At 37.6% G+C, this 16999-nt stretch overlaps 1 protein-coding gene across 1 annotated transcript; it reads left to right on the forward strand.

Moving 5' to 3' along the window:
- The first annotated feature begins 5229 nt into the window (after positions 1 to 5229).
- atf3 (activating transcription factor 3) lies at positions 5230 to 12973 on the forward strand. The gene is made up of 4 exons (XM_088325018.1): positions 5230 to 5307; positions 6872 to 7099; positions 8642 to 8749; positions 12031 to 12973. Exons 2-4 carry the CDS (start codon positions 6875 to 6877, stop codon positions 12340 to 12342), a joined length of 645 nt encoding a protein of 214 aa, XP_088181144.1. The 5' UTR covers positions 5230 to 5307; positions 6872 to 6874; the 3' UTR covers positions 12343 to 12973.
- The last annotated feature ends 4026 nt before the right edge of the window (positions 12974 to 16999 follow it).

The following is a 16999-nucleotide window of genomic DNA, read 5'->3' on the forward strand; positions in this document are numbered from 1 at the left end:
ATTTTAGGAGAAGTGTTTGTAAATGCTTGAAATTGTTGAATTTCCCTACGGGGATGAATAAAGTATCTATCTATCTATCGATCTATCTATCTATCTATGTTTCTCGGCAGTCTTATTCCACAGACCAGGCAAGAAATGTAGAAAAATAAATCAAGTCTGCTTTAAAATGACGCTGACACGTCTAACTTTGCGTTGCCACGGCATTTCCTCTTCCCTCGTGACTTACGGCAGCTGGTATTAGTTTGTGTAGCGATGTCATGTAAAGCATGATTGCACCCAAGACGACAGGTGAAGAGATCAAGATGCCGAACACTGTAGAAATGAGGAAATAGGTTTCAAAATTTGTTAGGAAGTGCTCGAATTTAGCTATGAAAAAGGCGTGAATTTAGTGATATTTGTTCATAATTTGGATTTCAATCCTACTTTTATTTCTGAGTGTAATTTTCAGCTTCGCTTAATGTTTTATGACATTTTATGACCGTGTTTTTATGAGTGACACCTGTTACACAATGTTCTTTCACTTTCTCCAAGAAGGAAACAGACATTTGAAATACATTTTGGCTTTTCCCCCACATTTGATAAGGAATTAACACGTAAAGTTGCTGTAAAATTCGCCTAAAATCCCATTCTTGGACGCACCCAAAGTAAAATAAATGCTGTTGGTCTCTTTTGAAAGGTAACACTCTGAAATTCTGTTCCAAACTGAAATAATCACTGCAATCTCTACTAACTTTGAGTAGTCCGAGTTAAAACACACAGATATAGAGGGTTTATTTTTTCCTCGCCTAAAAAATATTGTTTTGCAATTAAATACCTGCAAATGAGCGTAGCATGGGTATCTTAGCTGTAAAACAGGTGGGACAGTAGCTTGTAGCATTACCTGGTACCTTATCAAATTTTATCACAATCTGAAAAACTAAACACTATATTCTACACATTTTTTGAAGGATAGACTTAGATGGTCATTTGGAGACGACCAGTTTTCAACACCAAAACATTTGCAAATGTGTATTTCACTTTTTTTTAGACATTGTGAAAGAGTTGTAAACCTTTGAATTCTCTTCCCACATCTCTATTACTATTGTGCACACTTGCACCTAAAAATGAATCACTAGTGGTATTTCACACACTTATTACTGGGTGTAATTTGAATACAATATGAACATCTTCATATCGATTTATTCAGAAATTCATTGGCTAACCAATACGTCAATCATCATTTGAATCAGTCACTATTCGCTGAAGTCCTTTTTAGCATGACAGACCCAAATAGGCTAATGCCGCCTGTGGACCGTGAAACAAAGCCTGCAATTAGCTGAAAAAAGTCTGTTAATTTGTAAACGGAAATTATGGGGCTATACAGACAGCTAGCAACAAGGAGCATCCATCGATGCAAAGATGCTTTTCGGTGGATTTTCTTTTCTTTCTTTTTCTTTTTTTTCCATCTGTGTGTTTGGGAGAAAATATTTTACACGGTTGAATTCACTAGACTCTCACAGATGGAAGGATGCTTTATAGTTTTCGGGTATCTTGTTTCAGACTAATCTTGATGTTTTTCGGATAAGTATATTTTCAAATGGTCATCATATCTTGAATCACAAGAGTTGAAGCTTTCCAATGATAAGACATGAACTATATTTGCTTCGGAATGGCAAGGGGTTCATTTTTGGATTGATTCATTTTAAATGTTCCTGTGACAGAAAATAAAGTTCTCTCCCACTGCTTAAAATCTTTATTGTTTGTTAATTGTACTAAAATAAAAATATTTCTTTACAAATTTGGCCTACAGTTGCCATTTTTTATCTTCCCTTATCCCCGCAAACGAGTGTAGGAAGTACAGAATGAAATCAAAGCCGGACTGGAAATGACCTACGTACAAGGACGTCAGTCAATGTTTTCTTCTCCTCTAACTGTTTCCTTTTAAAGGGACAATGTGTGTTATCTAGCGGCTGCTTTTGATACAAAAGAGAAGAAAAATCATGCGGTTTGGTCAGTTTGAGTATCCGTAGTTAGTATTCTTTCTTGTGATTTTTAGCACTTGTTTAATTGTTTGCTATAAGTGCAAGCGCATTAAAAAGTCAAGACAGAAAATGTGTGGACTACGCCTGTATGGCTAGTATAGAGCTTCCTGTTTTCTCACAACCTTGAGTGCACACACATTAAATAGAAGGTTATCTAACGCATATACTCGCAGATGAGTCAAATTGAGAACTTTAAAGTAATTACTGAAATCTGGCTCGGCTTATGTGCACATAAAACAAAATGAACACGTTCCTGTTCGATTGCCGCCATCTTGGTAGTGTTCAACAGGGACAACATCTCATTTTATTGTGATTTGGTTTGTTTTATGGCCTTTTTTCTCATAATAATGGGTCCTCATAAAGTTTGTGGTAAGGATAAGTGGAAAACAGTGACAACAACATGTCGAAGAAGGAAATTATTACAAAAAATTTATGAGTGTATGTCATTAAGCACTGCCTAAAAGTAAAGTAAATGGTTTAAAATATATATTTTTTTTCATCTTTACTACTGGTTTACTAATATTTCTTACTTACACATTTAAATTATTAGAGTTGTTTAGGTACTTTCATGATGACTGATTAATTTCACCTGTGCGCGCTCGTGCGTCTGATTGGTTCCCCGTCCTACTTAAGCTCAGTCCATTCACTCGCCTGTTGTCAGTCCGTCAGCGAACCTCAAGGCAAGCATTTTTGACTCTGACTCCTGTCTGTCCCGTTTTTCTCACCCGTTTTCCACCCGTCCGTTCCTGATTTCCTTGTTTGTCTCCGGCTACGACCAGTTTTTTGACACAGACCACGCTTTGATCTCCAGTCCCAACTATCGACTCGTTTTTTGACCCCCACCACGTGCTGATCTCCCGTTCCGGCTAACGACCTGTTTTTTCCGTCTACTACACTACAATCTGTCGCTCCGGAAGATCCACTTTCACATTCGGAAGGCGTTCCGATTCTGTGAGCGGCTTGCTTCCAGCATCCAGCGAGCACCGGATCGCGGGCGCTGCCTTTCCTCTATATCTCAATAAACTTGTGATTAACGTTACGCATCTGGGTCCTACTTCTATTCTGGTCATGACAGGTGCATGTTTCGTTGTGTTTTTGGGTAAGTATTTCTCTTAGCAGGTGGCCATTTGAAAGCAGTTTTAGGGGGGTCGCCTTGTATGTGAGTACACACGGTATGTTATTTTATGCCATGGGTAAGATATTATGTGCAAGTACCATGCTACATGAATTAGCTTTCACTTTTCACGCAGTCACTAACGTTTTCAACCTAATTTGCAGACACGCCTACAATATTTAAGGTACATTTTTTATCTTCCTTTTGAAACGACATTTTACGAGATGGATTTTTTTCTTTCCGCTCCAACAACAAATGGAAATAAGCGCTCACATCCTAATCTTGATTGACAGAAATCGAGTGAACATCACGTGATGCTAACTGGGGCAAAATGAATAATAAAGCAAACTGAATAAATATCATATGAGGGTGATGTCATTGACTGGTTTCGGTGATGAGGAAATATGGGTCTGTCCGCAGACAGACGACAACCAAACAGAATTGATACAGGTGAGTATCGAGACTAAGAATCGAGAAAAAAAAACTATACTCGAGATAAAACTCAAGAAAGGGATCCAGTACAGTAAAACGACACATCATCTGAATTATAAAAAAAAGGCCTTGCTGTCCATTGTTGTTGATAATGAATAGTAAGATTGTTAATAAAATAACAATATTGGTGGATAATTGATATTCATTGAAGGTGCAATACCATGGATTAATACAGGTGGATACGATGATATTTTCATACGGTCACAATAATATTTTATATTTTAAAAATTAAAAAAGTAACACAGGCTTAAAGGTTATGAGAAAAATATGGTCCAAAAATTACGAGCATACTGTAAATTCAGAAAATGGCAAAACTGTTCTTTTTAATTATTTGTTGACATTAAATATTCAAGATGTGTAAATGTTGTAGGGATAAATTAGTAACTTCCCCAGAATTTACTTAAATTTAAGGATGGTCAAAAAATTAAGAACAATCATTTTGCTTTTCGGTCACTTTAAGTGTCCGTAGTTTGTATTTTTTCTTGTGCCTTTTGACACTCGGTTTCAATTGCACTGCACCAAAAAGCAACATCTCGTGCTCAAATATTACAAAGTGTCCCTTTATAAAAGACATTCGGATCATATCTGAATTTCCCTGGATCAGAATTATTGTCAAATGAATTATTTCACATTTATGTTGTGTCTTATCTTAAAATAACTACAAGTATTGGTGAATAAACGATTAATACCATACATTTACCACGTATACTGTTTTTGTTGTAGTTAACTCTTGAGTTAATGCATTGAAAACTTTAACTCTAGAGTTAAAGCTTTGAAGCCACATTAACTCGTTAATCTTTTAACTCTTGAAGCAATACTTTTCAGTCAATTGAACTCTTACTCATTCAAAAGTGTTTTAATTTCTGAGTTAAACCTTTGAATTAATTGTAACTCATTTAAAATTTCAGACAAAGCTTTAAAGCTTCTCTGACTCTTTTAACTTTTGAGTTGATGCATTAAATCTACTTTAATGCATATAATACTTTTTTGAGTCAAAGCTTTAAAGTCACATTAACTCCCTCAAAAGGCTGTTTTAACTCCTAAATTTAAAGCTTAACATCCACTTTAACTCATTTGAAACCGTAACTGTTTATTCACTTATTCTAACTAACTTTTCTTTTTGACACTAGAGTCAAAACTTCAAATCCACTTCAATGCATTTAAAGCTTTGACAGTGTTAAATACACAGTCATACTAAAAAAATACATCAAAGTCTATAGATTACTATAATAAATGTATTATTGTTTTTGTGCAAGAACATTTTAATTTATGTAAGAGTGTTAGTAATATAATACAATTGCCAAAAAACATCTACATTTAGTAATACATGGTATTTTTTGTATTTGTTTCAAACGTTAAGTGGTCATGTTGTTACAATATAAAATATTAAAATCACATTTAATCAATCTTAAAATATGAATATATTTCTTGTTCTTTGCGTTTCAACAAGCGCAGAATCAATGACGTAAACATTTTCAGCAATAGAAAAAAAACAAAAATGTAAGGGGGAGCCTCGCATTTGTATTGGATTGCGTCATGACACAGCAATTTCTACGTCATCTAGCCACGCCCCCGCCCGTCCTTGCGCGCGCATATAAGCGTGACGCAACCTGGGAAGCTCATCCACACAGACATACGCGTGCTTATTCCGGTCTCCTCGCTAACTCGCACTCTTAACACGTAAGTAGACTTTAAAAACACTTTTTGTTTTGTATTCTAAAGCTTTTTGGCTGTTTTGACTTACCCTCAGGGTATTCTCCTACCTCTCAAAAGCGATTGAGAAATGGAAAAAGGGTATAAAAGTGAATAAATAACAAACTAACCCAACTTTTTCTTGCTTACGCTTCAGTATGTTTACGTTTTGTTTTGAAAGGTTGTAATCTATTATCATTGAGAAACAAAATACTATTTATCCGTTTTTCTTTATTTTTCCCCAGTGTTTAAAATGTTTTTAAAGTATATGCGCGCGATGATAATGTATTATTAAGTAATAACCGAGGGAACAAGAGATAATGGTGTACTTTTCCCCACTCGAACTCCTTTGACGTACATGTACTTTAACTTACTTAAATTCGTTTTCATTCTATATGTTATGTTCAATCACTAAACAAGTTTAACAACCGTTGCACTATTGTTTTGACTTCACAGACATTCCACTTTTAGTATAAGTTGTATAAGTTACATAATTATGCCTTTTCATCCTGAGTCTTTTATTCCCATTAAAGTCTTTTTTTTACGTGTTTACCCTGGAGTGCCATGTCTAAACTTGTTGCATACACAATGCTTACTACTTTGTTATCAATGACAATAAAGACAATTCAATTCGGTTTACAACCCTGAAAATCAAGTCTTCGCATATAACCAAACAGGTTTCATTTCGGTTGAAAAACCTGCTTGAATAGAAAAAAATATAACACAAAATGAATAAATACAATTTCAATGTATCGAGCGCAAGAAAACTCTGAGAGATTGTACAGTTTTGAACTTAAATGGACAGTGTGTTATTTTTTTAGTGGTAAGAAAAAAACTGGAATAATACTTAAAATGAGCTAATTTTGTTGATAAGGCAGAAAGTGTTGCTGCTATTGTATTATTTTCCCTATTTACTCAAGGGGCAAGGTGTATTATTTAGTGCCTAGAAGTGGGAAAAAAACGTTATTAATTTATTTTAAATACAAATATGGATTTAAATAATAATCAAAAATGCATGAACAAGAAGACTTAAGATATGCATTAAAATCTGAATGATAATAATTCAATGTTTTGACTCAAACATATAGCCTTTTGATTGATTTTCGTATTGATTCTCAATATTGTTTTAGAATTTGTAAAGAAATTATTTTTTAAAGATTTTTGAAAACATTGGCATTTTTTAAAATCTGGGCTGCTTTGGGGTGGAAAACCTACACCGCTCAGACAGACCCCAAGAAAATCAAGTGAGAGACCCCTGCTTTAAAAGTTAGATACCTTCTTTGTTTTCTTTTATCCTCACTGTTAAATGTGACACTGGAGTGCCACGTCCAATTTCGTTGTCACGATATGTTCAACCCATTTTGTAACAATGACAATAAAGGTATATTCTATTCTATTAAAACTATGTTCATTCAAGGATCCATTCACTAATTACCAGGGGGAGCTCTTGAGCACTTGACGCGGCATCGTCAATTTTTTGGGAGGGTTTCCAAACGTTTATGGTACAAATATCCAAGATATCTGACTAAATTTGACCTTTTATTTTCTGCAGGGCATGCTGCAGAACTCTCGGCCGACGCTGGCAGACGTCAGCTGTTCGTCCCCTGTCCCTCGACTGTCCCCGGTCCCTCACCCGTCACCTGTCCCTCGTCTGTCTCCGCCCGGCTCGCTGTCCCTGGACGACTTGAGTCACTTGATGGGGGATCCGGGCCGAGCCGGCCGTGCCGACCACAGCTCGGATGGCGCCAGTTCTTGCTCGGATCTCGGGGGAAGGCCACGGGTAAGGACTGAGTCACTTTAGAATTGGGCTGCAACAATTAATTGTCGTTGCCGACAATATGCGCTGATATATTGACTTAAAGGGACACTGTGAGATATTTGACGTAGTGCGACTGAAAAACGAGTGACCAAAACTCAAGGAAGAATACAAACTACGGAGACTCAAAATAGTTGACAATTAATTATATTGTCGCCAGACCTATTTTTCCCACCGAGTGCGGCATCTAATATTATTATGTCTGCTAAGAGTCGCTCATGCACAATGAAAGGTAACATACAGAAATTCCCCATCAACATCAAGTACACGTACCAAAATAGGACTTCTTGCAAAAGTTTGCAAAGCAGACTTTGTGTATCATGGCAGTACCCCAGTGATGCCCGAACATTTAAATAGAAAGCACGTCAGAAGGTTGAACCAAATGAAGACTGACTCGCCACAGTAAAACTAAACTAATGTTCAAGCCAAAACGATATTGACGACACATACTATATAATTTATATGCATATTTTTCAAAATAAAAGAGAGCTTAAGCGTTATGCCTGTCTGTGCCTCAGAAACATATTTAAAATGAAATGCATAAAGTCCAAAGAACATCATCAGTTGTTAAAACCACCTGATTTTCAAACTGTTTCTTGGAGACTTTGTAGTTGATGTATTTCACAACGTGCACATATTCATTTTATTTAAAGTTCTTCTGCTGATAATGAGCCTGTTCTTGGTTTATAGGGATAAAAAATATTTACTCGATTTTAGATTATTACATTTTTGCCTGTTTTTATAGATGTATGTCGCTAAATGGTAAATGGTCTGCATTTATATCGCACTATTCAAGTCACTGAAGACCTCTAAGAGCGCTTTACAATGTGCTTCACACTTAACCATTCATGTATAAATGCCCATTTATTTAAATCATTGGTGTTTTTTACCATCTCTACTGACCGAGGACTGTGCTTAATTGGTTTTAGGGTTAGTTTTATTAAGGTTAGGGTGCATTTTTATTTATAGCTTAAGTGTTTTATATTCAACCACTAGATGGCACTGTATTGTTTAATGTGGATGAAAACCAGTGCCAAGAGAACAGTGGAGTAGCAAAGTTGCCGGACAAACACGGCAGCAACTTTTAGGAAGGGATTCCTGTGTAAAAGAAATACATTGTGCTATGATTTTTACATATTAATTTTTTATATATACAAATCAATACTGGTATGATATTTCATGTGTTTTGCTTAATTCAGTGTTGTGGTTTTTTTTTTGTTACTGAATGATTTTTTTTTTTTGTACCACTAGGTGGCAATAAATACACTCTATCCTTCTAATTTTTGTACCGAATCGCGGTATGTTAAATAAAAAAAAATGTATTTTGCATTGTACAACAAAGGAAAATGTGTCGCCACGTAATTAAATCAAGTTTATTTTAAAGATAAGAAAATAAATGAGTTATTAGACTAAACGGTGATTAGTCATTAGATGCAGCCCTATTGTCGAATATACAATTCCCTTCATTGAAGTAATTGTGACTTTTTGTTGTTGTCATGGAAACAGATGTCGCTCTCTGAGTCGGACAGGAGGAAAAGAAGGCGAGAGAACAACAAGGCAGCTGCTGCCAAATGCCGCAAGAAGAAGAAGGACAGGACGGAATATTTGATGCTGGTAGGTCTTTACTTCAATTTGTTTCTAATAACTGAAGTGTAGGAGCCGAAATGCTATTATCATAATCATTGAATGTTCATTTTGTTGAGTCCATGGGGTGCCGCTCATTGGCTGCTAGGCTACGCTAAGCTGCACCACGTGCTGTACCCTTTTGGCCCGCGTTTCTTTTGTAATCGGCATTTAACGGAAGTCAAGTAGAATAAAGATGTTTGTTTGAGTTAACTTGCAGACCTTTTCCAACATCATTGCTTCAGATCACTTTATAACAATACTGATCCCCAGACACTTCAGGTAAAATTTAGCGCGTCAGCCTAACACCACCGGGCGATTTACATATCTCAGTAGTTCTGTATTGGGAAGAACTTCTTCAACATGGAAAAAAGGATTCAAATTAATTCAGTGTTTTGTTATGGAATGTTTTTTTGTCTCAAAACTGTTTCTCAGCTTTTTCCATGGAAAAGATCTTGAGGCCTATCTCTCGTCCAAAATCAAATTTAAAAAGAACTACAACACTAGTATAATTTTTTTATCAATTAAGCTGTTCTCATCAAAGTCTCAAATTGGAATTTTTGTTGTCGCGACTTTTATTCAGGGAGTATGGGTAAATCATTTTGGACATTGTTATAATCTTACGTTTTTGTATATTTTACTATATTTATAATAGATAGTTCTAGGTTTACTATGATGATGCTTCAAAACAAGCAAATAATTTGCCAGTTGATTTTTTTTAACTTCATCTTTGCTTCTTTTTCGAGGAAAATAAGAAAAATACTGTTGTAGTAGATGTTAAAGAGATATTGCATATTATATTGCGCCTCCTAGTGGTATAAAAACTTAATACGTTAAAAAAACTATTGATGAGAATAATAAGCAAAAAAAAAAAGCTTTAACCATCATATAAACTTACAATACAGTGTCATATAGTGGTCAAATGTTACAGTGTCCCCTTAACCAATAAACTGTTGTCATCAGAGTCTCAAATAATGTTTTTTGTGGCTTTGGTACTGGAACATAAATTTGTACATTTCTGGTAAAATAAGAAAACATGATACTAATAAACAGGCAAAAATATTTGCTAGCTGAGCCTCTTTTAAACTATTTTGTACTAATTTTTTGAATTAGGATCTCAAAAATGGTCAAATTCCAATTAGCAATATTATATTTCAACATTTTCAAAACAACATTACATGAGTGTTTTTTCTATTAAAATAAGTAAAAATAATATTTAAATTTTTAAAAATCTGTTTACAAAACGAGATTTTCATTCTTTCGCAGTGGCAGGTCAAACATCACCTTTAAAGTAACTAACATAGTTAAGACATACTTCCTCTTGAGTAATAGTTATAAAAATAGCAATCTGGTGCTTCCTGATAAGGGAAAATAGTACAGTTATTGCTGTTACGGGTATGCAAAAATATCAGAATCTCTGAGCAAAAAATCCGAAGTAAAATGGTGAAATCTGGTTGCTAGACTCTCCATAGTTTGTATTCCTCCTTGTGCTTTGTAGCACTCTCAGTTGCACTACACAATACAGTGACATTCAGTGGTCAAATACTATACAGTGTCCCTTTAAAGTTTCTTTTGACCTTGGGCACCAGAGGGCTGTCCTTTATTCATTGAAACCCCCAAAATAAACCCTATTTACAAGCTCAAGTGTTTGTTTAACAAATAAAAGTATTGCTCTTTGTAGTTTGGTTGTTTTTTACGAATGATATTTCTAAAAACAACCTTGCTGCTTTATTGCACTATGGTGAATACTCTTTTACGTTTTGTCGCCATCATATGGATGATATTGAGAAAGGAGAATGTGGCGTAAAAATGTATTTATCTTCCTTTAACATGTGAAGAATTTTGTGGATATAAGCATATTCCTCTGCCCTTTGGTGCTTTTGTCAGTCCAGAGCCCAGGTGTCAAACATACAGCCTGCGGGCAAGATCAAGCTCGTGAAGGTTTTTAATTCGGCCCGCGAGATATCGCTCAGATAAGCACAAGAGAAAAATCTGCAGCAGTTTGAAGCATGTCCACTTGATGTTGACAAAGCCAGGCACCACCCGCCAAGCAACCGGAGCTGTATTAACTGCTCTCTTTCTTTCTTTCTTTCGTTCTTTCTTTATTCATTTCTCTCTCTCTCTTTCTTTATTTCATTTTCTCACTCTCTTTCCATCTCCTTCTCTACCTTTTTTGTGTCTTCTTTTCCCTTTCTTTCCCCATTTCATGAGATCCCCTCTTTCTTTTTTGTCTCTCATCCTTTCATTTTTTCTCTTTTGTTTTCTCTCTTTCTCTGTCTCGCTCTTTTTATTCTGTGTTTTCCCCCTTTCTTTAGCACTCTGTCTTATCTCACGTTCTTTGTTGTCCCTTTCTTCTTGTTCTCTTTCTTTTTTAGTTTCTTTCTCTTTCTTATTTTCTTTCGGTCTTCTTTCTTTCTCTTGTACTCTCTCTGGTTTTCTTTCTCTCTTAAATCTACTAGTTTGGCCCCCGTGATAGTTTTATTTCTACCATTATGACCGCCAAGCTAAAAAGATTTACAGGATAGATAGGGTGACGCATACAGAAAAGGGGCAGGACAACTATGTAGCCAATCAGAATGCGAAACACAATGCAAGATAAAAAAAACCTGCCAATTTTACCAGTACCATTAAACAAAAAAAAGTGCAGATCAAAAGAAAGGGAGCCTAAACCTTACTTTCAAACTCTAAACCTTATTTCGGGACCCTAAAAAACCCTAATTAACAGCCAAAACCCGAGCTCCTAACCCTAGCCCCACACATATAACTAGCTGTAACCCTAGCCCTGTTTCAAACTGTAATCCTAGGGCTAAACAAATTTGGAACCCTACATTCCGTTTTGAACCCTAATATAGAATTCAAACTCTTGTTCCTATCCATAAACCTACACCTAACTCTAGCTGCAACACTAGCTTCTATTTCAGACCCTAAATTCAGTTCAATACCCTAACAATAAGCCTCAACCTTAGTTTGTAACTCTAGCCCCACCCATCACCTAACCTATGAAACATGGCAACAAGTTCAAGCATTGACAAGCACTTCATCTAAACTTCAAGCACTTATCAAACCTTGAAAACTCAACATTAAAATTCAAGGATTTCAAGCACCCGTACACACCCTGTGTAATTGTAGGCATTTTGTGCAGAGGATAAAGAATACACACGTATTGCGTTCAAAATACATGACTGCTAGCTTGACGCAAACACCTGATTTTGAAAATCGCTGTGACGGTACAGCTCGACCTGACCATTTGCCGTCCCTTTTTGCGCCCTCAGGAGTCGGAAAAACTGGAGACGGTCAACATCAACCTCAAGGCTCAGATAAAGGCCCTGAACCAACAGAAGCAACACCTTTCCTACATGCTCAACCAGCACCGGCCTACCTGCATCGTTCGAACCCACAACGGGTGCACGCCCGACCAGGAAACGGTGGACCTCTTCGCACGTCACTTCCAGGAAAGCCCAAATGCTCAAACATCTCTTTTCACCATCCACGATGCCGCCGGGTCCATCTTCGCAACCGGGCCGGAAATGGACGCCTCCGGACTGCTGGGCCTGGACCAGGTCCAGTGTTCGGTTTCTATGTGAAGAGGAGATTCAAGCGGATGAGTCCCGAACCTCGCAATCCCGAGCTGCTGATCGAACGACGTCATCTCCATCACAAACTTTGAATCGTCCGACTCAAAGCGAAGCACTTTCTTTTGCCACGCCCACTAGATGGCACCGTGACAGTACTACTACTACTTCCTCCTCAGCGATGCACAAAGAAGCTGAGATTAATTTATTTATTTAAAGAAACGACAGTCCGCTGTCAATCGCGTCTGCTACGCCCCCCAAAAAAAGCTGCTAAATGTTGGTTGTAACCACTCAGGACTTTACAAGCGAGTCAAAATGATTCCGACGCCGTAAAACTCGACACTTTCAATATGCTAGCGTCCAGGCTAAAGGCTAACTGTCTGTTCATTTTGTGTTTTTTGTGTCCGCCGTGGCTACATTTCTAATAGTACGGTTTAATGCTCGTGCGTTACTTCAAGGGTGGCACCTCACGAATGGTGTGTGTGCCGAAGCTACACAAATGTTTTGTTTTATACCACTTTTGTACAAATGTGTTTGTGACCGTTTGAGCTTTGAGCCAAAATACTTAACATGTTGCAGGTCAGAGACCAGCATGTTTTTGTCTTTTATCTTTGGTTAATAAAATGTTGAATGACAAACCACAGAAACTTGTGACATGGTTGTTTTGTCATATTCCAATTTACATATATAAGTAAAAAAAAAGGGGGAGTACGGTAGCTGGTTATAGCATTGCGTTTGGGGAACGCAACTTCAGATTTAGAGTAAACTGAATTGGTTCAAAGTAATAACTGGAGAGGAATGACTTTTCTTCCTCCCCGTCTTTGTTTAAAGTGACTTATGAAGGATTTTATACATTTGACTATAAAGGATTTTATATGATCGAATACAAATTATATTTATTGCAAAAGATATTCACTGGCTGGGCTGTGGTGCGATGTCAGGGCACCCTGGTGGAAAATGTCATTTACAGGAACGGCGGGAACGGGACATAAGGCTGATAAGATAATCAGCACATCCAGACGCAGATACGCCCCCATGACGTAGAAACGCTCGGTGTTGTTTTGAGTATTCCAGACATCGCGACGCTCTTCGAAGAGATGGTGAAGCACAGGGGGGCTTCCTTGGCACGCCCATGGGAGGAGTCGGCAAGCCATTATGCGGGGAGAAGATGGCCAATAAGAGAGAGCTAAAGGACTTGAGAAAAAGGCTTCCCACAGACGCCAACGACACTGATTCGGCTGTTTTCGATGGAGTACACTTAGATAAATTGTTGATGAGATTAACTCTCTGTGGAAACGTCTGCTTTCCTGTTCATCTTTTCCGTCTAGGAACAGGCGCGCGTAAATTGTTGGGTGAATGTAGGTTGTGTTTGGTTAAGGGAGTCAGATAACTATTTCGAACAATTTGGTAAACGGTACATTTTTATATTAATTCCCAACACTTAATTAGCACTTCCTAGTGATTAAAAAAAATCGTGAAAAATACACCGATTTGAATAATTATCAAAAATACAGGAACTATCATTCGGTATACACACTCGTTTTTTTTTAAACTCATCGGTAGAGAACCTTGTATTATTTTACATAACACAAGGCTCACAGCAAGGGAGCTGATATGAAATGAAATGATCTGCATTTATATAGCGCTTTTCAAGTCAAGACTTCCCAAAACGCTTTACAGTGTGCTTCACATTTCCCAATAGCGGCCGTGCAGCCATGTCAGGCGCTAACCTGTTTATTGGGGGTATTAGGGGTTCAGTGTCTTACCCAAGGACACTTCAACATGGGGGAGCCGGGATTCGAACTGCGATCTCTTGATCCCAAGACGAGCGTTCTACCTCCTGAGCCACAACCGCCCTCCCAGCCGGTGACAGTATGACTGTCATATTGCTGCTACGGCTACCCAAAAAAACTCCGAAAGGCTGGGCAACGAAATAAAAAATAAGTTGGTGCGTTTTAGTCACTGAGTGTCCGTGGTTTGTATTCTTGAGCCTTTCAGCACAAGCGGACCAAAAAAAAAAAAAAAAAAAGTCCTGTGATAAAAAAAAAAAACGAGAAGAAAAATCGGATTAGTCACTTTCGGTGTCCCTAATTTAAATTCTCCCTTGTGCTCTTAGCACTTGCCCTACACAATACAGCGACATCTAGTGGTCAAATTTGACTGTGTCTATTTAACACAAGGTTTGTGACAGCTAAACAAGCACTGGAGTTGAGCAGTTCCACTAAGATTTGTATTCATCATAAACAGAATATTCTGGGCAATGTAAGGTACAGAACAAGACTGTCCAGTTTCACAAATGCGCTATAAAATTGGCTGAGAGTACACTTTCATACTAGGAGGGGGGGCTATGACAAAAACAAAACCCTTTCTTCTTCACACTAGCCTTTTGTCTAAACCGAGTCAGGCCAGTACCAATAAATTTAAAAGTCTTCCCGAACAACAACTATTGTAGTACAAATATTTGTGTTTGTTATTAAAATCAATATTGTTGTTTTCAAATGAATTGGGTTATTTTTCAACCACCAGAACCAGATATGTCAAACTAATTTGAGTTCAGGGGCCACATGGTTGGACAAAACCTTTCATGCGGGTGGGGCTAATGGATTAGAAGGAAGAGAGAAAAAGAAAGACATAGAGACAAATAAAAAGAGAGCTGGAATAAAAAACAAAGCGAGGGAAAGAGAAAGGATAGAAATAAAAAGAAAGAATTAAAGTGAGAGAGACAGAAAGAATGAGAAAGAGAGAAAATAAGAACAAGAGAGAGATAAAAAAGATAGAAAAAGAAAGAGGAAGAGAGACAAAGAGAAGAGAGAAAGGAGAGAGGGAAAAAGAGAGGGGGAAATAAAGAGAAAAACAAAGAGAGAGAGAAACAGAAAAAGATAAGTGGAACAATAATAAAAGGAGAGATAGAATAGAAGCAGAAGAGAAAATTAGAGAAAGAGAGTGAGGCTGAGAGAGAAAGAGAGAGAGGAAGAGAGAAAGAGAAGAAAAGAGAAAAAAGGGAAGAGAGAGAGTAAAAAAGAGAAAGAATTATCAGCAAGAGAGAAAATCAGAGAGAGGGAGACAGGGACAGAAAAAAAGAAATAAAACAAGAGATATAAAGGGAAAGAAAGAGAGAACAAAAGAGCAAGCGATACAGCTGCAGTATCTCTGCAAGTCGCGCCTTGCTTTGGCAACGTCCAGTGGACGTATTTTTCTCTTGTGCTTCGCCCACTGTTGCTTCACAGGCCGAATTAAAGCTCTAGGTCTCAGGTTTGACACCTATGGACAAGAAAGTGCTAAATAATACAAAATGTCCAATTAACGTTTCCAAACAAATAATCTTCATGGTTTTTTACTTTTGGTTTTCAAAATAACACATTTGCTCCCAACAAACTAACACAATCGCACTCCAATAATTCCTGTAAACCTGTTTCCCAAACTTTTGTCTTCCTCTTGCTATCAAACATTGAGAAGCTAGCACGTGTCTAATAGGTCAAAGGACAAACACTCATGCTTAGTCATTCTGTGAGAACATTGATGATGCAAGTCGATCGAAAACCGAGGAAAGACTGGAACATGGTTCAACTTTCACATCAAGAATGTTCTCTTAGCGCATTAGCCTTGTGTCGAAAGCCTGACTCAGGCAGGAAAAAGGGAAATTGTGTCGGATTTCGTGGTATTAATAGGAGATAGTCCAAAGTTCGGCGTCGTGTCATCAAGTAAATTGGAGCAAGCAAAAATGCTAACCGAGAGAGGAAAAAAAGAGATAACTATATATATTTTTTTCATTTCGAAGAGATGTTGTTTTTATGTGGTCAAAGCGAGCTAAAATGCTAACAAGGTACCTGAAAAGAGTGGCCTGAATTAAAAAAAATATATACATTTTTAGAAGCAGTAACATGCACTAATATTTCTGTCCGTTGAGACCGACTCAGCACCGACATCTTGTTTCATTTAATAGCAAGAAAGCAATATATAAATAAAACAGGGGTCTCCCGCTTTTTGTTCATAATTAGATAGATAGATAGATAGATGGATAGATAGATAGATAGATAGATAGATAGATACTTTATTCATCCCCGTAGGGAAATTCACACTTCCAGCAGTCTACCCCGTTGTTTAATAACAGATGAACATGATGCCCTAGGGGTGCTTGTAGCGAAGTGGATGACGTCATGCCAGTCCAAAAATTCGACATCCCTGCGGCAGATGGAAAATTTTTCTTTGTGAAAATACAGGGATACACCACCTCGTGTTAGCAAGTCCGCCTCCTCTCCGATTCCCCCCGGCTTTCGTGTCTCTGTTTAGCGGCGTTGAAGCCGGATTGCTCCAGGTAGCTCCGGGTGGCTACACGTTAGCGTCCGGAATGCTAAACGTGAGCCACGTTTCCGCAAAACACAGCAACTGCGCTCCCTGTGCGCTTCGATGTTTTCCACCAGCACTCGATGATCTTATTTGGTCGTGAGTTCGCATTTACCATGATTACGGATGGTACCGAAGACTTATAACGCCGCTAGCCGCTTCGCTAGCTCCGGCTTTTCCTCCACGATAGGCCCCTTCATCACGCCGGCACGAGAATTTTTCAGGGCAAGGAGTTGAAATTCCTTGAATACACGCATTTCTTGTGCGTTAAAACCCATGTCCATAGGATAGAAGTAATCCATAGTGTAGTTGTCAAAACGGGAAG

The sequence above is a fragment of the Urocampus carinirostris genome, chromosome 20 (assembly GCF_059441175.1).
Source record: "Urocampus carinirostris isolate Australia breed hairy pipefish chromosome 20, RoL_Ucar_1.0, whole genome shotgun sequence".
Lineage (NCBI taxonomy): Eukaryota > Metazoa > Chordata > Actinopteri > Syngnathiformes > Syngnathidae > Urocampus > Urocampus carinirostris.

Bases quoted from the DNA above. Each gene is read 5' to 3' on its own strand.
- atf3 (XM_088325018.1), top strand. From the start codon at position 6,875: ATGCTGCAGAACTCTCGGCCGACGCTGGCAGACGTCAGCTGTTCGTCC. The intron at 7,100-8,641 runs GTAAGGACTGAG...TCATGGAAACAG, and splicing joins ATCTCGGGGGAAGGCCACGG to ATGTCGCTCTCTGAGTCGGA. The intron at 8,750-12,030 runs GTAGGTCTTTAC...TTGCGCCCTCAG, and splicing joins GGACGGAATATTTGATGCTG to GAGTCGGAAAAACTGGAGAC.